The 22,797-nt window shown below is 39.8% G+C and overlaps 1 protein-coding gene across 1 annotated transcript; it reads right to left on the reverse strand.

Annotated features, from left to right (window-relative positions):
• Positions 1-5,757: 5,757 nt before the first annotated feature.
• LOC114243540 (pan-ceramidase) lies at positions 5,758-22,570 on the reverse strand. The gene is made up of 15 exons (XM_089731762.1): positions 22,456-22,570; positions 21,388-21,610; positions 19,177-19,320; positions 17,172-17,348; positions 16,421-16,548; positions 15,277-15,475; positions 13,515-13,721; positions 12,874-12,993; positions 11,370-11,459; positions 10,652-10,765; positions 9,627-9,854; positions 9,000-9,095; positions 7,224-7,391; positions 6,314-6,426; positions 5,758-5,941 (listed from the first exon to the last, which is right to left on the reverse strand). The coding sequence occupies exons 2-15, from the start codon at positions 21,607-21,609 to the stop codon at positions 5,764-5,766; spliced, it is 2,184 nt and encodes a 727-aa protein (XP_089587888.1). The 5' UTR covers position 21,610; positions 22,456-22,570; the 3' UTR covers positions 5,758-5,763.
• Positions 22,571-22,797: the final 227 nt, after the last annotated feature.

The following is a 22,797-nucleotide window of genomic DNA, read 5'->3' on the forward strand; positions in this document are numbered from 1 at the left end:
TGTCTGGCTTTGTACAACACTGAATGTCAGATGTTGTAAACATTTGTATTTTTGTTAAAGATTGTAAATTTAATTTCGTCCTGCGAACTTAATATTAATAAATAACCGGGAACAAATCACGGACGATCATCCGGCTCCAGATTAGGTTCCTCTGTGTTATGGGAACCAGAGATTGACACAGGTACTCACTTACATTTAAATATATGCATAACTAGCTGTACCCATCCGCTTCGCTGGGCATTTAAAATTAACATTATTATTTCTCACCCCCACAAAGATTCTCATCATTAACGCCCCCGCAACTGGTGTACAGAGTCCAACACTCATATAAATATTAGCCTATCCATTAAGTACTTGTATTTTCTACATGGATACCAAGTTTCAAGTCAATCGGATGCATGGTTCAGTAGTTATAACGGAACATCCGTAAAAACCAGTGTAGATTTATATATTAGTTCTAGCTGACCCGGCAGACTTCGTAGTGCCTCAATCGATAAATAAAAGACCTAAATTAAACTTAAAACAAACAAAAGGAATCCGTCCTACGGGGGACACATCAAAGGAAAAACAAAATTGTTATTCTTATATAATTTCGAGCATTTTCATATTTATCTACCTTTTAAACTTTCTCTGGACTTCCACAAATAATTCAAGACCAAAATAATAATTAGCCAAATCGGTCCAGCCGTTCCTGAGTTTTAGCGAGACTAACGAACAGCAATTCATTTTTATATATATAGATAGAAGACAGATAAGAACCCAGACAAAGACAAAATACAGCTTGTATAAATAAGGTAAAGAAATGCACAAATAAATATTACAGAACGAAATAATATGAGACATATTTCAATGGTCAATGTTTGACAGCCGATAGGTAAAACAAACAAGAAAATTTTATCTCCTCAATTACCTTTGCGTATTCCTTCTGTTGCGTGGCAGTCATGCGAAACGGTTTAAAAGTGTCTCGGCCGTAATAGTTGAGTTCTAGGTGTCATGTGTATGAACCCATGTTACCAATTAACATCGTGTGGGAAGTTAACTAGTTAGCCCGTCTGCGCGATAAATATTGTAAATAAAAACAAAAAAGCAAGCGATTCACCTGACTGACACTGAGATGCTCATACGTGGTGTAAGATAAAACCTAGTACTGCCGAAGACGACAAGAAAATATTATTTTACAATATCTGTAGTTTTGTAAATTAGTAAAGTAACGTAATTAGTAAAGTAAAGATAAGAGATGCGGATCTATCTGTGTACATGTTCAATGTGTTACATTTTTATACGCTGGCAATGGAAAAAGCTTTAATAACGAAAATGAAACGTATTGGATAATATAGCTTTGGTAATTGCCACTACTTGGTGCTTTAAGGTACCTCAAGCACCGGTCACCGTCCTCGCCGAACCCGTCGCTAGCGACGAAGGGCTTGGCGAGTAAATTAACCCACAGACACAGCCCACTGAGTTTCTTACAGGATCTTCTCAGTGGGTCGCGTTTCCTATCCGTGGTAGATTCTGCGAAGCATTGCTCTTGCTAGGGCCAGTCTTAGCAACGCTCCCAGCTTGAGCCCCGTGAGCTCACCTACACGCTAGGGTAACGCTAATATAGCCTCTCAACGCTATCAGCATAGGTAGGAAGAAAAAAAAAGTTCGTGCGTACAAAGTACACATGTCAGAAGTGAAACTTCTTTGGCGAACTAATTTATAAGTCTTGCTTATATTTATACAAATCTGAAACTTTAGATTTCCGAGACTTAGAGGAAGGGTAAAAGGAAGATATGTTCCCGCCAAAAGTCTGTCAAATGTCAATCTCAAACCTCAGTGTTGACAGTCACATTATGTTTAGATTTCTAAATTGTATGACTATGACTAATGACTAATATTTTGCCAATTGAATTGACTAATTTAATTTCATGCTATTTGATTAATGTTCCAATTCTTTTCATTTCATTTCAATTCCTATTAACATTTTCCACAAAAAAATTATAAAATATTAGGCTGTATGGTATGATACATTTGCCTTTCCAGTTGGAAAAATACAACAACTACTACTACTGACATTTGACAAGTACTTATGACACTTCCGTTGCATACCTGCGTGACGTTACATCTGTAAAAATTTTACCCACATGCGCCTAAAGAAGTTTCACTTCAAAAAAGCAACTATCTAAGTACCCTGTTTTCGTTGTCGAAATCGATTGAATACGAAACCGTCATAGGGCCCAGCTGGGCCGGGCCACCTGTTAACTAGGGTTTACGCATCAAGCTACTTATATAATTGAGTCGACTATTATCAAAGGCGGCAATCTGACTTTTGGACAATGATTGGTAAATCAGAAAAACGAATTATTGACTTTGTATTCCATTGGCAGTCACAAAACTCTTCGGAACGACATCTTAGATAAATAACAGGTTAACTATTAACCTTTATTTAATGCAGGTTTTGAACCGTATTCTTTGAAGGAGACGATTATATTCAAATAAATCTGTATTGAATAAATTTTTTTTGTCCAAATGTACAGATTGCCGGCTTTGATAATAGTCGACTCATATGTCCACTTTACACAAGAAGGTACTTTAACATGAAATCGAATGTTATAGTTTGTACGAATATAAGTAAAAGTTGACGTAATCTGCCCGAATATTTGTCAATTGAAAAATGAAGAAAATGAACAGTCCACAGCTAAAATTAGCTTCGCTGTTCGACTGGGACGTTTGATGATTTGTTCAACAGTCGAAAATGAGCCTTCAAGACAAAAACTTAGAGTTTGTTTAGTAATCATCGGACTGTGTTACATGTTTTCTTCCATGATTTTGCTTTGATGACTTCTATGAAGTACGTTGCGAAGTAAACAATGCTAAGATGACCACGTTTCCTTACTTACTAATTTATTCTGATCTGATTTACTGTGACCACATTTCGGCACGCACTATGCGGTACCGTAGGTTTCGTCAAGCTGGAGGTGTGGTGAAGGTAGGGTGGAGCTCAATGTGGTTTAGTCCGTAGTCAGTTTTGCGGGGTGGGTGCTTCACGCGCTTTCTCAAGGCGTAGTCTCCTGGCAGGAATTGGAGGTTTTTTATTGCTTAGATGGCTGGCGAGCTCACAGCCAACCTGGTGTCAAGTGGTTACAGGAGCCCATAGACTTCAACAGCGTAAATGCCGCCACCCATCTTGAGATAAGAGTTCTAAGGTCTCAGTATAGTTACAACGACTGCCCCACCCTTCACACTGAAAAGCAATACTGCTTCAAGGCAGAATTAGGCGGGGTGGTGGTACCTACCCGTGCGGGCTCACGAGAGGTCCTACCTCAGTTTTATTTTTCTCCCTCTTCTTCTCTGGAGACGTTAGAGTCCGACATAGCCCGGTCTGCTGCCCGCCTCGACTGGGTAGGCGTAAACAGATTTCCCAGCGTTAAAAAAGATCGTATTTCATGTTGATGGTCACCATCCTCGCCGAGCCCGTCGCTTGTGACGAAGGACTCGACGAGTAAATTAACCCACAGACACAGCCCACTGAGTTTCTTACAGGATCTTCTCAGTGGGTCGCGTTTCCTATCCGTGGTAGATTCTGCGAAGCATTGCTCTTGCTAGGGCCAGTCTTAGCAACGCTCCCAGCTTGAGCCCCGTGAGCTCACCTACACGCTAGGGTAACGCTAATATAGCCTCTCAACGCTATCAGCATAGGTAGGAAGAAAAAAAAAGTTCGTGCGTACAAAGTACACATGTCAGAAGTGAAACTTCTTTGGCGAACTAATTTATAAGTCTTGCTTATATTTATACAAATCTGAAACTTTAGATTTCCGAGACTTAGAGGAAGGGTAAAAGGAAGATATGTTCCCGCCAAAAGTCTGTCAAATGTCAATCTCAAACCTCAGTGTTGACAGTCACATTATGTTTAGATTTCTAAATTGTATGACTATGACTAATGACTAATATTTTGCCAATTGAATTGACTAATTTAATTTCATGCTATTTGATTAATGTTCCAATTCTTTTCATTTCATTTCAATTCCTATTAACATTTTCCACAAAAAAATTATAAAATATTAGGCTGTATGGTATGATACATTTGCCTTTCCAGTTGGAAAAATACAACAACTACTACTACTGACATTTGACAAGTACTTATGACACTTCCGTTGCATACCTGCGTGACGTTACATCTGTAAAAATTTTACCCACATGCGCCTAAAGAAGTTTCACTTCAAAAAAGCAACTATCTAAGTACCCTGTTTTCGTTGTCGAAATCGATTGAATACGAAACCGTCATAGGGCCCAGCTGGGCCGGGCCACCTGTTAACTAGGGTTTACGCATCAAGCTACTTATATAATTGAGTCGACTATTATCAAAGGCGGCAATCTGACTTTTGGACAATGATTGGTAAATCAGAAAAACGAATTATTGACTTTGTATTCCATTGGCAGTCACAAAACTCTTCGGAACGACATCTTAGATAAATAACAGGTTAACTATTAACCTTTATTTAATGCAGGTTTTGAACCGTATTCTTTGAAGGAGACGATTATATTCAAATAAATCTGTATTGAATAAATTTTTTTTGTCCAAATGTACAGATTGCCGGCTTTGATAATAGTCGACTCATATGTCCACTTTACACAAGAAGGTACTTTAACATGAAATCGAATGTTATAGTTTGTACGAATATAAGTAAAAGTTGACGTAATCTGCCCGAATATTTGTCAATTGAAAAATGAAGAAAATGAACAGTCCACAGCTAAAATTAGCTTCGCTGTTCGACTGGGACGTTTGATGATTTGTTCAACAGTCGAAAATGAGCCTTCAAGACAAAAACTTAGAGTTTGTTTAGTAATCATCGGACTGTGTTACATGTTTTCTTCCATGATTTTGCTTTGATGACTTCTATGAAGTACGTTGCGAAGTAAACAATGCTAAGATGACCACGTTTCCTTACTTACTAATTTATTCTGATCTGATTTACTGTGACCACATTTCGGCACGCACTATGCGGTACCGTAGGTTTCGTCAAGCTGGAGGTGTGGTGAAGGTAGGGTGGAGCTCAATGTGGTTTAGTCCGTAGTCAGTTTTGCGGGGTGGGTGCTTCACGCGCTTTCTCAAGGCGTAGTCTCCTGGCAGGAATTGGAGGTTTTTTATTGCTTAGATGGCTGGCGAGCTCACAGCCAACCTGGTGTCAAGTGGTTACAGGAGCCCATAGACTTCAACAGCGTAAATGCCGCCACCCATCTTGAGATAAGAGTTCTAAGGTCTCAGTATAGTTACAACGACTGCCCCACCCTTCACACTGAAAAGCAATACTGCTTCAAGGCAGAATTAGGCGGGGTGGTGGTACCTACCCGTGCGGGCTCACGAGAGGTCCTACCTCAGTTTTATTTTTCTCCCTCTTCTTCTCTGGAGACGTTAGAGTCCGACATAGCCCGGTCTGCTGCCCGCCTCGACTGGGTAGGCGTAAACAGATTTCCCAGCGTTAAAAAAGATCGTATTTCATGTTGATGGTCACCATCCTCGCCGAGCCCGTCGCTTGTGACGAAGGACTCGACGAGTAAATTAACCCATAGACACAGCCCACTGAGTTTCTCGCCGGATCTTCTCAGTAGGTCGCGTTTCCGATCCGGTGGTAGATTCTACGAAGCACTGCTCTTGCTAGGGCCAGTGTTAGCAACACTTCGGTTTGAGCCCCGTGAACTCACCTACATGTTAGGATGAAGCTGAAATAGCCTCTCAAAGGTAGGAAAAAAAAAGTAGTTCAAGAAGAAGCAACCAATTGTTTATTGTATAGAGAAGCTGTTGGTTTGGGCCGTGAAATGCGTGATCTTTCCGAAGAGGCTCCGCGCGGCGCCGCGGTACTCCACGCGGTGCGGGACTGACCAAGCGCTTTCGGGAACGCGCCAAGAGAACCTCACTTCGCTCGTGCCAGCTATTGTGGAGAGACGCTGCCAGTAAAATCTGTAATTTAGATTACTATGTTACAAAAACTACTCAATATTTCTAAGTGGAAACGTGTGGGCTATTTTTTTTTAAATGAGTGGTTACCGTCACCCATGGACTGCAGCAGTGCTAGGGGCCGAGCCAGCCACCGGCTACCGTTAAAAAAGGAAAGGTTGTTTGCGTTATTATGATACAAAAATACTCGCTGTCAACAGCTGTTACTAATACTGTTTTAAAATTGCCTTTCAAAATTAGGAAAGGAAAAATCAACAACACATCAAAAAATTAATTGGTTGTCTGTAAAATCTGTTTGCGTATGATAGATTTGTTGAGTCTCTATGTCGGGCAAGGATTAATAAGACACGTGTTCAGTTAAGCTAAAAAAATCACCTTGTGTCCCAGTCAGCGTCATTGGCGACATCGATCCACCGGCCAAGCTCCAGACGCTGGACAACTGCGTGACTTTCTTCTTGCTTCAAGTCGTTACGGGGGTTCGCTCCGACCTTAAATGAATTATGAATGGATTTCCGGTGGAACACAGAAGATAATTAAGTATCCCGGTAGACTCAAACATTCGGATTCAAAGAGCTATATTGACACCAGAACTATTCACATTCTCAGCGGATTTGTTTGGGTCAAATCAAATATAAGTAAGTGGTTTATAAGAGCTCTTTCCCAAATATAATAATAATACTCCACGTGAGACTACACGTGTGCTATAAAAAATCAAATGTAGGCTTGCGTCACCATTTAATGGCTACTTCGTAGTTACTCAGGCTGTAAAACTGAATACGGTTCGAGATATTTGTAGGAACAATCATAAAGTGATGATAAAACCAAAATACACCGGTACAATACAAATTCAATTTACTGGTGGTAGGACCTCTTGTGCGTTCGCGCGGGTAGGGACCACCACCCCGCCTATTTCTACCGTGAAGCAGTAATGCGTTTCGGTTTGAAGGGTGGGGTAGTCGTTGTGACTATACTGAGACCTTAGAACTCATATCTTAAGATGGGTGGCGGCATTAACGTTGTCTATGGGCTCCGGTAGCCACTTCACACCAGGTGGGCCGTAAGCTTGTCCACCCACCTAAGCAATAAAAGAAATACCAATGAAACAAGCTGGTAGCATCGTAACTTATTTGTATGCAAAGCAACAATGTATTCCAATTTAAAGAATATAAATTCTTTGCTATAATACGGTCGAGATTTCGGTGACCATTTAACCAAGGCCTCGTGTGACCACCTATACTACTAGCTCTATACTATTAGTAAAAATATAGTAGAAAACCAAACTCACAAAAGTAGCGGTCACAGTGGTCCCCCTTGGTACAACAGCAGGAGGTTGTGCAATGACGTCACCGAACCTCCTCCTCACAGGAGGATTGTCGGCGATAACCGGCATGATCAGAGAGAGCGTGCGCGCACGATTGTCAGCCGGCTCTCGCCCGGGCGGGACGTCACCTTTCTGTTGAAAAATACATAATTTCAATAATTTGACCGGTTAATTAATAAATCCCGAGTAAATATTTAAATTAGGGCACGTGAATTATTTGACAGAATCTTTGTCAGTTCTTGGTAACGCCTGTTTGTTGTAGTTACAATCATATTTATTATGTGTACTGATTTAATATTCGTTTTGTGAGTTTTGTGTATGATGTTACTTAGATTCGAGGGGTGAAAGACTATTTGATTCAAGCGACATTTGGCTTAATACGCGACATTCATTTTTGTAATTAAGGGTGCGTCTTATTCAAGGGCGGATCCAGCTTTGGCGCCAGGAGGGGGTCACATGGTCGTGGGCAAGTTAAGAACTTATAATTTAATTTTGATAACAATAGATAATAAATAAATCATGATGTTCTTCAATTAGTCCAAGTTAGTTCAAGTCCTGGAACTAGCTCGGGGGGGGTCATGACCCCCATGACCCCCCCTGGATTCGCCGTTTATCTTATTTGTTATTAGTATCAACAATTCAATGTTTTTAAATGAACTATTTTTTTTATTGCTTAGGTGGGTGGACGGGCTCACAGCCCACCTGGTGTTAAGTGGTTACTGGAGCCCATAGACATCTACAACGTAAATGCGCCACCCACCTTGAGATATAAGTTCTAAGGTCTCAGTATATGTAGTTACAACGGCTGCCCCGCCCTTCAACCCGAAATGCATTACTGCTTCACGGAAGAAATAGGCAGGGCGGTGGTACCTACCCGTGCGGAGTCACAAGAGGTCCTACCACCAGTAAAGTAAAGTGAACTTCAATTAAGTTAACTCTATTCAAAAAGTTTTTTGCTATTTTAAGCCTTAAATGGCTCTCCTGTAAAGTTGCAAAAATATCGCTTAAGCCAAATATCCTTTCACCCCTCGATATATTTAGAAGAGAACAAAACCTGAGTTTCTTGCCGATTTTTTGATATTGACTCTGAATCAAAATAATAATTGACAGGGTTGAAAATTCTTTCTGTTTATGTAAGTATCGAGCGACTATCGTTAATTTTAATGATATTTACCTAGAATTACAATTTGATTTTGTATTTAAACACAATTCACGGTACGGTAGTAACCGTGTATGCAAAAATAACATTGTATTGTTACGTCGGTAAGAGCAACGCCATCTATCGTCGAATAGTAGAAACGAATTCCAAAAAGCTAGTAAAATCTAGAACGCTCGGGAAATACAATGCCATCTATTGTCAGATAGCGGAAACACACATCGAAGCTCTACTTGTCCAGAATGTTCTCGATATATCTAGGGATGTCGTATCGATCGACTATAAAAGCGTTGCAGAGATGGCACGAAGTTAGTCAGTAATCAGAACTACTCAAAGCGAAACAGCAAACGGATCACCTGAAGCGAAGCGGAAGAAGTGAATTAAGAATTTTAAAGTTCTGTGAGTGTTTTAAGTGCTAATACAGTATTAAATTTATACTTCGGTAGAATTTTTATTTATCCCGAACCCCAGCGCGTAACAGTATTATGAAAATCGATCAAATGTAGATGACTTATAGAAATAACTACGACCTCCGTTCATTGTTGTTAACGCTTCTAAAATAATGTCTATTTTGTGTTAAATACCTCAATAGCCGCTACAGTGAACTCCGAAAACTTATTCAGCATTATATCCAGCGTGTTCGGACCGTAAATAGTGGAGGCGGCTTCGTATCTTTGTACCTGAAAATAGTGAGATTACGAATTGATATAATTTACGATATTAACCTTTATTGCATTGGACATAATGAACAGTTTTGACTTGATATCGGTGAATTAGTCTAAGAACTATCCGCATTTCCTTCCTATCCTTCAAAAGTCACAACTTAGAGAGAGGGAATATACTTTATTACACACCAAAATTCAATTAATATTAGAAGAACAGTCAACAAGCACATTTGTACAACAGGCGGTCTTATCGCTAAAAGCGATCTCTTCCAGCCAACCCTTTGATTTACTGAAATTCTGGAAAAGATAAAGATACAGCAGGTATGTTGTGGTGTACTATTAACAATATATTATTAAAGAAAATATGTATATACATACAATAAATAAATATATACCGTATAACTTAGATTAGACTCTTAGTTAGAAAAGTGGCTTAAAATTTAAATCCCTGTAATCCTACAACCTTTTTTCACTAACGTACTCTTACCGTTCATTCTCTTCCTTTTGTTAGTATCGATTTTAATGTCTCGAATAACATAAACTGACCTGATACTCTTCAAAGGTTGTAACATAGTGAATATATTCATTAGTGAGTCCGGAGATGACAACGCGGGGCTTGAACCCGCGGCGCTGGATCACGTCTCCCACCACTGCCTTCATCCTCCTCCCAGACATGGTGGTGGGCTCTCCCGGCACTCCCACGATAGCGAGGTCTCCGAGCCATATCAGCGACAGAGAGATGATGTGAGGATGCCAAGGTATAGGGAAGTTCGCCTAGAAAAAAAAATACAGTTAAAATTATATTTAGTGAAATTGAAGGACGCACAAATTTCTCTAGATACAGTTTCACGCCCTTTGGCTATGCTTCGAACTACAGTTAAGTGTAATTCTCCATTAAGCAACGACTTTACTTTTAAGTGCCTTAGACGGGTACACCATTAGATGTCTCGTCCAGGCCATTTCTTCCCGGAGGTATCGTAAAAAGTGATTAAAGGGTTAATCAAGGAATGGGCAGTTACGTTCTGTGAGTATTTTTAGCAGAATATTGCCATTACCAACTCGCCTATACTGATAATCAAAATCATACGTCCTGCATTGTATGCCCGTACGGAAAGGTAGGACAACCAAACCAATTTCGGACGCATCACTACCAGATAACCCATGAACTGGATTTACGGAATAAATAGAAACTTGGGTCAACGATGCCATCCATTGCAAACAGATTGAGCTTGCGCTATAGTCCGAGAGAACGTTATTCAAAGAGGATTACTAGTGGTAGGAACTCTTGTGAGCCCACACGGGTAGGTACCACCACCCTGCCTATTTCTACCGTGAAGCAGTAATTCATTTCGGTTTGACGGGTGGGGCTGCCCTTGTAACTATACATGAGACCTTAGAACTTATACCTCAAGGTGGGTGGCGTATTTACGTTTTAGATATCTATGGATACAGTAACCACTTAACACCAGGTAGGATGCGAGCTCGTCCACCCATCTAAGCAAAAAAAAACTGGATTACGTGCGATGCATGCAAGAGGTGATACCTAATACGCTGTATTGTGTTTCACTTACTCTTCCCGTGGCCAAAAGAATAGGTTTAGGTGCGTGACACTCCACATCATCAGCAGTAGGTCTCGCCACGATTCCACCCACAATATCCAACAGGGGATTCCCTTGTAGCGTACCCTTTGATACAATATACAATAGATTTATATTAGAAGTTTATTTTTTATTTTTTTAAATGAATTTGTCTCCAACGCCTTTGACATTGATTTTGCCAATGTCAAAGTATATACAAAAATGCCAGGTACTTAGAGAGAATTTTTTTTACTAAATACAAATAAATTTGGTCAGTTTTTCCATACGCGAATATGTGATTTTAATAGCAGCACAAACTAGTAAAAAAGTTACAATAAGAATAAATATTTAACTTTCAACAAAAAGAAATCAAAATAATTAGTAATAAAATAAAACATAGTAATGCATTGAATGTGGTTTTTAAAAGGAAACAAATTATAGACAATGTAAGTTTTTTTTTACTAAAATATTATGAATATTATGAACTAGCGACCCGCCCTCGCTTCGCTTCGGAAACATTAAAACACACATGAAACCAAAAAAATAAAATAAAAAAAAATTAAAAAAAAGTAGCCTATGTTCATCAGGGACAATGTCGGCTTCTAATGGAAAAAGAATTTTTCAAATCGGTCCAGTAGTTTCGGAGCCTATTTGAAACAAACAAACAAACAAATCTTTCCTCTTTATAATATTAGTATAGATATAGATTTACCTGCGTAATATTTAATGTGTTAGCTCCGTCAATAGTGCCTGAAGCGAAACTGTAGCCCAGGGCGGGAAAACAGCCGCGTACTGGCTCATTCTGGAAATAGTAAAAGCAATGTTATTCTCCTTTTTAATTGCTTAGATGGATGAAGGAGCTCACGGCCCACTTGGTGTTAAGTGTTAACCGGAGCCCATAGACATCTATAACGTAAATCCGCCACCCACCTTGAGATATGAGTTCTAATTTCTCAGTACAAGTACAACGGCTGCCTTGCCCTTCGAACAGAAACGCATTACTGATTCACGGCAGAAATAGGCATGGCGGTGGTACCTATCCGCGCGGACTCACAAGACGTCCTACCATCAGTAAAATTGCTTTATTCTGATTGGTATATAGAGTCTATAGGCCAGTGTGGATTTACCAACAGCACTTAGTTGGCACTCGTAGATTTTTATGATTGAGGAGGAATTCACAACATGTTTGTTTTAATGGTATCAATGTATTAGAATAAAATTGCGAAATAAAAGGGCGAACCACATCACAGCCGCCATCATCTTTACCCAAGCGACCGCAATACCGCACAGACATCGAGACGAAATGATACTACGACGTCATAGCTATTTATTGACTATCCCATTCGGTCTTATATTGTGGCTTTACTTGATCAATCCAATATTCAAAGTATTCAGAAATCCCTCATAAAAATGCGGTATTGAATTAAATTACCTACTATAATAGAAATGCAATTTATCACGGTAGTAACATAAGCAAATGCCATGTGGTAAAAATTATCACTCTTACTTACGTCTTAGATAAAGTTTTCGGCAGTTTTAATATATACAAAAATTTTATATCTTCACTCGATCAAAAAACGACAAATACTACTAACCGTGTTGAATCTCGTTAGTAACATAAACATACGCTTTGAGGCATAAATTATCACTCTTACTTACGTCTAAAGGCTTCGTCAAACAGAACGCGTACTTAGCGCGCGTCAGAATCTACGGCTAATCTGACGGCGCGCTATGACGCCGAGATGTGTTGTACTACTACGGTAACGTACCGTCCAACAGAGCCCCAGCGCTAGCAGTACACAATGCTGTGTCGCGGCGTTAGGACGCTTTGACGTCAGCCGTTGTAATTTTTTACAAATTTTATTTTCACGTCCGAGTGAATGTGTATTAAAATACTGGATAATGCCCGAAAAATTGTTAGAATTAGTTAGAAAATACCCATGTTTGTTTATTCTGTTTGACGAAGCCTTTAATACTCTTAAATTTTCACACTGCTATCGAAAGGCACTATGATTTGGCGAATGTTACGTTGCGTCAAGTAGCGTTGGGCTCATCTAGTCAATTTGTGTGACATGAAAAGAGCGCGACGCTAAGTACGCGGCGCTAAGTACGCGTTCTGTTTGACGAAACATTTAGATAAAGTTTTCAGCGAATTTAATGTTTACAAAAATTTTATGTCTTCACAAGAACAAAAAACGACCAATAACAGTACTGACCGTGTTAAATGTCTTCTCGATCGGATCATATTTAGGAACCACTTCTTGCGACATCTCGACGAACTGATGAACAACCGCCAGGTCGCCCCGTAGCTCTTCACCAGGAGAACGAAGTGCCTCCTGTGAACATTTCCAAGGTCAGTCCTACGTAACAGTAAGGTTTTCTTTGTTTTTCACCCCTCCTTAGCCTCATTACTGGACAGGGCCTTCTCTAAGGTTCGCCATAATAATAAATATACTAAGAATTAATAGTAGATGGGTGGACGAGGTCACAGCCCACCTGGTGTAAAGTGGTTATTGGAGCCCATAGACATCTACAACCTGAATGCGCCACCCACCTTGAGATATAAGTTCTAAGGTCTCAAGTATAGTTACAACGACTGCCCCACCTTTCAAACCGAAACGCATTAATGCTTCACGGCAGAAATAAGCAGGGTGGTGGTGTGTGTGTGTGTGTGTGAGAACGTGGGAATTTACAGGTAGTTAAAATAGATTAAAAAATTTATTAACATGACATACTCAATTATCATGGCATGGCCATGCATCATCATAGTTTAGCCTCTTTTGAAACGGAACGTGTGGCCTAAGCACAACTACTTATAGTATCACATCATAACACATCATAAAAAAAAACTACCTACCATAGCTCCCTCAAACACTTTGGTACCAATGATCCTGGTACTCTCGAACATGTCCTCCCCGGGTCCTTTCGAGAAACATCTCTCCTGAGCAGCGCACAGCAGGAACTGATGATCGCATTCCTCATTGCTGAACTCACAACGAGCCCCGCGCGTGTTCGGCGATACATCACCCAGACTCGACGAGAAGAAACCCGCCACGATATCCGGCTGATAGAAATACCGTGGCTCTCAAACCTCATTCCAACTCGCGGTGTCAAACAAATCGAATATATTATGTTTATTTATATGATGGTAAGGACATGTGATGAGACGAAATGACAATGAGGTTGGTAAGAGAGTTTTAAGTATGAATGTGGAAGGCTTTGGAGCAGCGGTCGGGGAACTTTTTTAATTATTACCCCAAAATATTGTTATGTAAGTTGATATTACCCTATGGCGAAGAACAAAAAAAAAACGAAATCGCTTCTTTTTAGCATCTTTCATATTATAGCCCCCCCTGATAATCTTGAAAAGAAAACAATAACTAACAATATAATTTATACATAATTTATTCAATTTATCAATGTAATACCTAGTAATACATAACGGTAATACATAACGGTAAAACATAATACAGTTGTGGAAAAAAAATCGCCCCCACAGAAAATATAAGTAAATGATAATTTCTTGTTATTTTATGATTCATATGATATTTTTCTTGTATTATTAGACGAAAAAACTACTTTATATTTTATATATAGCCCCCATAAAAAAGCTTTTTTTAATTTAAATGATTTTTTTCGGTTTTACCCCCCAAAATTTCATTTTACCCCATTTGGGGTAATTTACCCCTGTTCCCCGACCGCTGCTTTAGAGGAAGAGGTAGACCTAAGAAAAAATGGATAGATTGCGTGAAAAACGATATGCGTAAGAGGGGAGTGAGCGAAAATATGGTATATGATTGAGGCTAATTGAATGGAGTAAACATAACTGAAGTTTAAATAAAAATATCGAACTGTTGATCCTAATACCAAATAAAACGGACCTTTAATTACAAAGATAAATGTCGCGTGTAAAGCGAAATGTCGCTTAAACCAAATAGCTTTTCATCCCTAGATGTAATAAAGTATTTTCGATGAAAACATACTTCACAGCAGATTTTGAATATATTTTTTTTATTGCTTAGAGTGATGGACGAGCTCACAGCCCACCTGGTGTTAAGTGGTTACTGGAGTCCATAGACATCTACAACGTAAATGCGCCACCCACCTTGAGATATAAGTTCTAAGGTCTCAGTATAGTTATAACGGCTGCCCCGCCCTTCAAACCGAAACGCATTACTGCTTTACGGGAGAAATAGGCAGAGTAACCTACCCGTGAGGACTCACAAAAAACCCTACCACCAGTAATATTTTATTATTACTTTATTTCAGTTTTTTTTTTTTTAAACCATAACATTTTGTTAGTAAGAATTAATTATAATCTATGTTAGTACCTTAAAAAATCTAACACCTAACTATCATTATATACATTTTATATCATTACTTTTTTTTTATCTCCTTCCAAGTGAGTGCTGCAAGGCTATTAATCAGCAGTCCGGCGATCTTGCTCGATAAGATTTTCAAAAGACTGTTGCCACTGTCACGGACTCGACGCAATAACGATACACGAATAAATATGTAGTGAATGTTTTTAATCACATTCATGTCTAGTCCCGTATCTACATTACATTGTTATCGAATGAAAAATTAAATCACTTTGTTACAATTCAAACATGTCCCACCTTTCCAGGCAAATTACTTGGATTCAATTCCTTCTCCATCCTCAGAGCGGCATAGCCCAGGTTATCTGAGGAGACCAGCTTATTAGTCATGTTCATGCTAGTCGTGTGCACTGAAAACCAGTTCATCACTCCGTGGAGGCTTCCATCGGCTTTCTCTATCCGCACTTGGGTCAGCAAATCATCTGTGTTGGTTTCATATCTAGGATACAGATGGAGATAAGTTTAGGTACACTTAATATTATTATGAACTGTATTCATTGTTGTTTTCAGATCAGACTCGATTACGGTCAGTTCTGGAGATAGGCTTTTCTAAATCTACGCCGCTGACTTTATGGATAGGTATTTCACAAGTTCACAATAATTTTTTTGATCTTTGGGGGTAAGTTCATAAATGTGCGAACAAACTAATTAGTTTTGAGGGCTTCTGATACCAAAATAGGCTAGAGTTCTAGCTAGAGTTACGTGGGACTCATTTCATTGAATACAAATGTGACTATCAGTCTTTTTTTTCCTACCTACACTGATGGTCTACAGAGACTATATCAGCGTCAAGGGACTAGTAGGTGAGCTCACGAGGCTCAAACCTGACGTTGTTGCTAACACGAACCCTAGCAAGAGCCGTGCTTCGCATAATCTACCACCGGATCTGAAACGCGACACACTGAGAAGATCCGGCGAGAAACTCAGTGGGCTGTGTCTGTGGGTTAATTTACTCGCAGAGCCCTTCGTCGCAAGCGACGAGTTCGACGAGAACGATGACCGGTGCTTGGGGTAGCCAAAAGCACCGTTAGTAGATCGGAAGGATCCGAAATGACGTGTTTTGAGCGACGTCGACTGTTTACCATTCGGTTCGCAGGATCGGGAATGTAGGTACTTTATGGTATTTACTGGTGACAGGACCCCTTGTGAGTCCACACGGGTAGGTACCACCACCCTGCTTATTTCTGCCGTGAAGCTGTAATGCGTTTCGGTTTGAAGGGTGGGTCAGCCTTGTAACTATACTTGAGTCCTTAGAACGTATATCTCAAGGTGGATGGCGCATTTATGTTGTAGATGTCTATATGCTCCAGTTACCTTTTAACACCAGGTGGGCTGTGAGGTCGTCCACCCATCTAAGAAATAAAAAAAATAAAAAAAAACATACCTAGCTCGTTCCTCAGCAGGATTGTTATTATAGGAGTAGGGAGATCGGTTCTTGTGGGCGTTCTTTACTTTCGTCTGAGCGAACACCAAACGCGCTGGTACCATGTTTTCGTGGGCGCGGACTATGCTCTGGAAAAATAAGTAGCTTCCACAAATTTTTTTTTCTGTTATAAAGCTGAAGAGTTTGTTTGAACGCGCTAATCTCAAGAACTACTGGTCCGATTTCAAATATTTTTCAGTGTTAGATAGCCTATTTATCGAGGAAGGCTATAGGCTATATAACATCACGCTAAGACCAATACAGGCGGACACAATCTGTGCAAGCGGAGCACCAATAAATAATGTTTCAAAATCGTTTTTTTTTTCCTTTTAAGAGCTACCGCTGCGTAGGCTGCAGAAACGGTTAAAGTTTCGTTAAAATAATGTATGACAGAATTGTTCCCCTTTAAAAGATCTAAAAAAAAGTCCTTGACGTCATATGTCTATATGTTAAGGCTAGCTCACTATAATGTTTTTTATGCTAACCAAATTTGTTCTAAAATAAAACATTATTTTTGAACTATTCCACGCGGACGAAGTCGCGGGCCAAAGCTAGTAATAAATAAATCAGAAAAATAAGCAGGAAATAATATTTCAAAATTAACTAAACATTAATGTTAGTATTGTTATTAATTACATTAAGGTTAAAATAATATTTCAAAATTTAACTAAAAAGTCCTCCTTTTGAAATATTACCTATTCAGTTAACTCACCCTAGTAATTCCGTCAACGTAGGCATTAAAAGTCTCCTTAGAGAATCCCAATATGCTAACGTCCAGAATGAAATCTACCAGATATCCCCCAGGGGTGCTGTGCGTGTGCGTTCCAGTGATTATCACGTTGCGAAGGCTGTACATATCACCGTAACGTTCTTGCAGATTCTTCACCACCTAAAACAATACGCGGCATGCATGTTGCGAGAAACAGGCAAGATCGTGGTTAGGCTTCTTGTGAGCCCTCTTCAGAACCACCTGCCGTGAAGCAGTAATACGCTTTGGTTTGAAGGGCAGGGCAGCCGTTGTACGGTTAAAACTGTGACCTTTAGAACTCGATTCTAGTTGGGAGGGGTTGGGTGGCGACATTCACGTTGTTACTGACACACTCTACGGTGTTTCCCGAGCGCTATGACATGTCCTTCTTCAAACGAGGCTTGTGGAGAGTATTAAGTGGTAGGCAGAGGCTTGGCTCTGCCCCTGGCATTGCTGAAGTCCATGGGCGACGGTAAGCACTCACCATCAGGTGGGCCGTGCGCTCGTCTGCCTCCAAGGGCAATAAAAAAAAAGTCTATTGGCTCCGGTAACTAATTAACTAGGTGGGTCGTTGAGATTGTCCTGTTACGCAAGCATACTACTCACGTAATTTACATGATGATAATTTAAAGGACATTCGCGGTTTTTTATTGTCGTATTTAATTTTTATTTAATATAGTTGCGTTTTATATTATAGTGTTTTGATGGGTGGACCAGCTCACAGCCCACCTGGTGTTAAGTGGTTACCGGAGCCCATTGACATTTACAACGTAAATGCGCCACCCACCTTGAGATATAAGTTCTAAGGTCTCAAGTATAGTTACAACGGCTGACCCACCCTTCAAACCAAAACGCATTCACGGCAGAAATAGGCAGGGTGGTGGCACTTACCCGCGCGGACCCACAAGAGGTCCTACCACTAGTAAATACGTATACAATATCGGATATGTATGCTGCTAATCACTGAGGACCTATTTCGTTCGCTCCCAGCTCTCAGTGCGGTACTTATGTCGTGGTAAAACTAAAAATCGGCTATCCTAACAAAATAATTCCACGAAATTTCATGTCTGTGCTGTTGGTAGATGAACAGTTTCTTTATCAGGAGCTAACCATGTCAATCCGTTCAAGACACGTTTGCTATGAACACAAATTGCAGCCGTAACTGAACCGTCATGACATATTCATCAGTCCAAAATAAGAGAACCTGATTCTAATTTAAATTTACACGATTTGACCGCAAACCGCCGTGACCGCCCTGCCCATTTCTGCCGTGGAGCAGTAATGCGTTTCGGATTGAAGGGTGGGGCAGCCGTTGTAACTATACTGAGAACTTAGAACTTATATCTCAAGGTGGGTGGCGCATTTACGTTGTGGATGTCTATGGGCTCCAGTAACCACTTAACACCAGGTAGGCTGTGAGCTCGTCCACCCATCAAAGCAATATAATATAAAACGCAACTATATTAAATAAAAATTAGATACGACAATAAAAAACCGCGAATGTCCTTTAAATTATCATCATGTAAATTACGTGAGTAGTATGCTTGCGTAACAGGACAATCTCAACGACCCACCTAGTTAATTAGTTACCGGAGCCAATAGACTTTTTTTTTACCCCTTCACTTTACAGCTTTTTATTTAAAAAAAAGCATTTTTATTCACGTAAAGAACTCATAGGTCAGCTATATCAGCTTTAAGTAAATTAACACCTTCAATGGTTTCCTAAACGATAAACGATATTCCTAATTTTCCTTTACCAATCGCTAGTGAATACCTCCATTAACTACATTTACCGCTAAAAAACCGTTGATCCAAATTAATTTCTCTTCAGTACTACAGGCTTGCCGGAGTTCACTTTATACTTCGTATAGACTTTGTGAATCACTTAAAAGGTGGTGGTGGTGGTGGTGGTGAAGGAGGATCAGCTAATCTACAAATCTACTAATAAACTATTATAGATCAGACGCACCTGTCTCCTGACGGCAATGCCTACGGCCTGCACTTCAGCTGTGACTAGTACCACTCTGGTATTGCCCTTCGAAAATATGAAGGCTCTGGAGAACTGCCTCAAATGTATGCCTTCGCCAGACTGTCCGAGCTCAGCGTAACCCATCTGCAAAAGTCACTGCGATTATTTCGGCTGAGAAAAAAAATGCCTTCTGGTTTGAATAGCAGTCGCGCACTAAAATTTCGCTGTATATATTACAACGAAATTTTCCAAAGATCGATCTCAAATAACGACGTGGACACGTCCACGGAAACCATTAATATTGTGCCAGAATCGACAGGAATCGTCGACATTATCATCAGCCCTCGCACGTCGATTGCTGGACATAGGCTTCCCCTTTTTTTTTCAATTTTTTCCTACCTATGCTGTAAGCCTTGAGGCTATTTGAGCTTCGCCCTAACGTGTGTAGGTGAGCTCACGGGGCTCAAACCGGAGCGCTGCCAACACTGACCCTAGTAAGAGCAGTGCTTCGCAGAATCTACCACCGGATCGGACACGCGACCCACTGAGAAAATCCGGCCAGAAACTCAGTGGGCTGTGTCTATGGGTTAATTCGCTCCTCGTAAGCGACGGGTTCGACGAGGACGGTAACCGGTGCTTGTAGTGCCTAAAAGCAACGTTTATGGATCGGGAGGATCCGTAATGACGTACTTTGGGCGACGTCGACTGTTTACCATTCGGTCTACAGGATCGGGTATTGGCCTCCCCCAACGTTCGCCACAATGACCAGTTCTGCGCAGCCTGCATCCAGCGGGTTCCCGCGACCAGATCGACGGAAGGAAGCCTACCCACGCTACCTTTTCGAACACAGTCGCCACTCGAAAGCTTTTCAGCCCCAGTGGCCATATGTTCTTCGAGCAGTGTGTCTTGCTCGCTGCCCAAGACCAGGACCTGGTAATTACCTAACACCAAAGTTGAGCTCCATCTCGTTACGTACTAAAATCAATGGCTTGCGTGTTCAGAAGAAATTAAATCGTCTTCGAAAAAAATTAGTTATGTCCACCTAAATCTCTTCCAATACTGAGTGTAAAAAATGTTTTTATACTATTCATTTACAATTTTCTCATAAAAACAATCCAAAGATAATAAATTGAGTTAAACATTTACATTTCTAATTGCCTTTTTTCATAACAATTACTTTTTTCAGTACCATACAGAAGAATATAGGCAACTACACAACATACTCGTAAATTAGAATATCTTAGTAATTATAATGGCTCCAATATAAATTAAAGCGCTCCTTGAAGAACTGTTTTTTATGAATCGATAATCGTAAATACGAATATATAAATGAATTAATAATCGTAAATATTGTAATCAATATAGATAATTTAATAGTTCAATATATTTTTATGTAAGATCCAATCATAGCTTACGATATCATTATTATGATATATGGGTCGACTATTATCAAAGCCGGCAATCTGACTTTTGGACAATGATTGGTAAATCAGAAAAACGAATTATTGACTTTGTATTCCATTGGCAGTCACAAAACTCTTCGGAACGACATCTTAGATAAATAACAGGTTAACTATTAACCTTTATTTAATGTAAGTTTTAAACCGTATTCTTTGAAGGAGACGATTATATTCAAATCAATCTGTATTGACATATCAATGAAATTTTTTTGTCCAAATGCACAGATTGCCACCTTTGATAATAGACGACTCATATATGATCACAATATATTACGACCACTAGCAACTGATGTGTTTGCTAGTGGTTGTGTTTTAGCGTATATAAAATGTAACACAATTGTCGTAATGCAGAATGACGTCACATGTAATGAAACGATTTTTTGCCTTTGTAGGCCTATGAGCCATCTAATGGTGAGTACTTATCGTCACTCATATACGTCAGAAATTCTAGAAGCAAGGCCTAGTCGCGTTCATCTTTATAAAGTTAACACAACTCACTATCCTACTTTGTTGACCACGGGGACCTTCCAACTCTGACCGGGTTCTGACCTCGAGCGAAGATCAGGCGTCAGGTGAGAGAGTGCATGGCGGATTCATTTGGTGCGGTAGGGCCCTAAAAATATCCTTGGGCCCGCAGTCTGCTTCCAACATCTGCAGACCCTCAAGTCCCACATTCTCCGCGTGCCCCCTAGACGCGGATACCTTGAGGGAGGTTTGGCCCCCTGCCCGAAAAAAAACCTATTCTACTTACAAATGTTATTTCAACACAGGGTCCGGTCATATCTGCAATACCAACGCCGACCTCGTAAGACGAATCCGCCTCTGGCTCTGACCTCGGAAACTGTTTAGTCTGTTCATCTTCATGATTATCAATATTGTCCTTGGTTTTAAAGGGGAAAGTAGCACTCGTGCCACTGATTACGCCCAATACAATAACGGTAATCACGACATTTCCCACAAATGATAATGCCATGCTGGAATTTATGATAATAGATTAGTTTACAAGCAATCTGAATAGATCCGTAATGTAGCGACTTCCAGAAAAATCCATATTAGTTTAAGCCTCCTCCTGAACTAAACGCATACGTGCGCAATTATTTGCTAATTAAGACAGAAACATGATTTCACTGCGATCACAAGTTTAAGTAGGTACGCTCTGTTCTGTAATCGTATTTAAACTCAAGTCATCGTGGCCTAAAGGATAAGACGTCTGGTGCATTACTATCTTGCGATGCAACGGTGTCCGGATCCGGCTGACAAGTAACAATTTTTCTAATAAAATACGTACTCAACAAATGTTCAGGTGAAGGAATAACATCGTGTCATAAAAATCAAACTCGCAAAATTATAATTTGCGTAATTACTGTCCGCACGGGTAGGTACCACCACCCAACCTATATCTGCCGTGAAGCAGCAATGCGTTTCGGTTTGAAGGGTGGGGCAGCCGTTGTTACTATACTGAGACTTTAGAACTCATATCTCAAGGTGGATGGGAGCATTTACGTTGTAGATGTCTATGGGCTCAGGTAACCACTTAGCATCAGTTGGGTTGTGAGCTCGTCCAACCATCTATGCAATAAAAATAAAACATATTATAAATCTCGTCATTGTCATTAACTTGTCATTTACATTTTGTGGTGACGGACCCGCTAGGCAACGAAAACTGTACAGTATTCAAAACGTGGGCAATAACATTAGGCCGATAAAAAACTGATGATTATACCATTAAACTAGTATTAATTATTCCTAAATTAATTATGTTCATAAATTCCTCCCAATTGATTCAATAAATGAAAAAAATATTCACGTTAGTACTTACATACTTTCGCCCTAAAGATTTTTATATCCGATTGATTTTCCTTTTAAAAAGCCTAGTTGCTACAACCGGACTTTACGTAAGAATAAATTTAATAAAGAAAAACATCAGATAATTTAACCGATTCGATCATTTAATTACGATAATTAAATGCCTAAGCGTAATATCAACAAACTGAGTTATCATTTAATCACTATATCACCTGATTATACAACGAAATCCTAACAAAGGGGTCATATCGTAATTGTTTAGGCAATTGATATGTAAAGTGCCTACTTAAAAATCACATCCGAAATTTTATATTAAACTATAATATATTTTCTTTTTTATTTATTGCTTGCGGTT

The sequence above is a fragment of the Bombyx mandarina genome, chromosome 12 (assembly GCF_030267445.1).
Source record: "Bombyx mandarina strain Sakado chromosome 12, ASM3026744v2".
NCBI lineage: Eukaryota > Metazoa > Arthropoda > Insecta > Lepidoptera > Bombycidae > Bombyx > Bombyx mandarina.

Coding starts and splice junctions, on each gene's coding strand:
- LOC114243540 (XM_089731762.1), bottom strand. CDS start 21,609: ATGGCATTATCATTTGTGGGAAATGTCGTGATTACCGTTATTGTATTG. Junction 9,096..9,626: donor CAACCTTTGAAGAGTATCAG/GTCAGTTTATGT, acceptor CACTATTTTCAG/GTACAAAGATACGAAGCCGC. Junction 7,392..8,999: donor TCACTGTAGCGGCTATTGAG/GTATTTAACACA, acceptor ATTTTTCAACAG/AAAGGTGACGTCCCGCCCGG.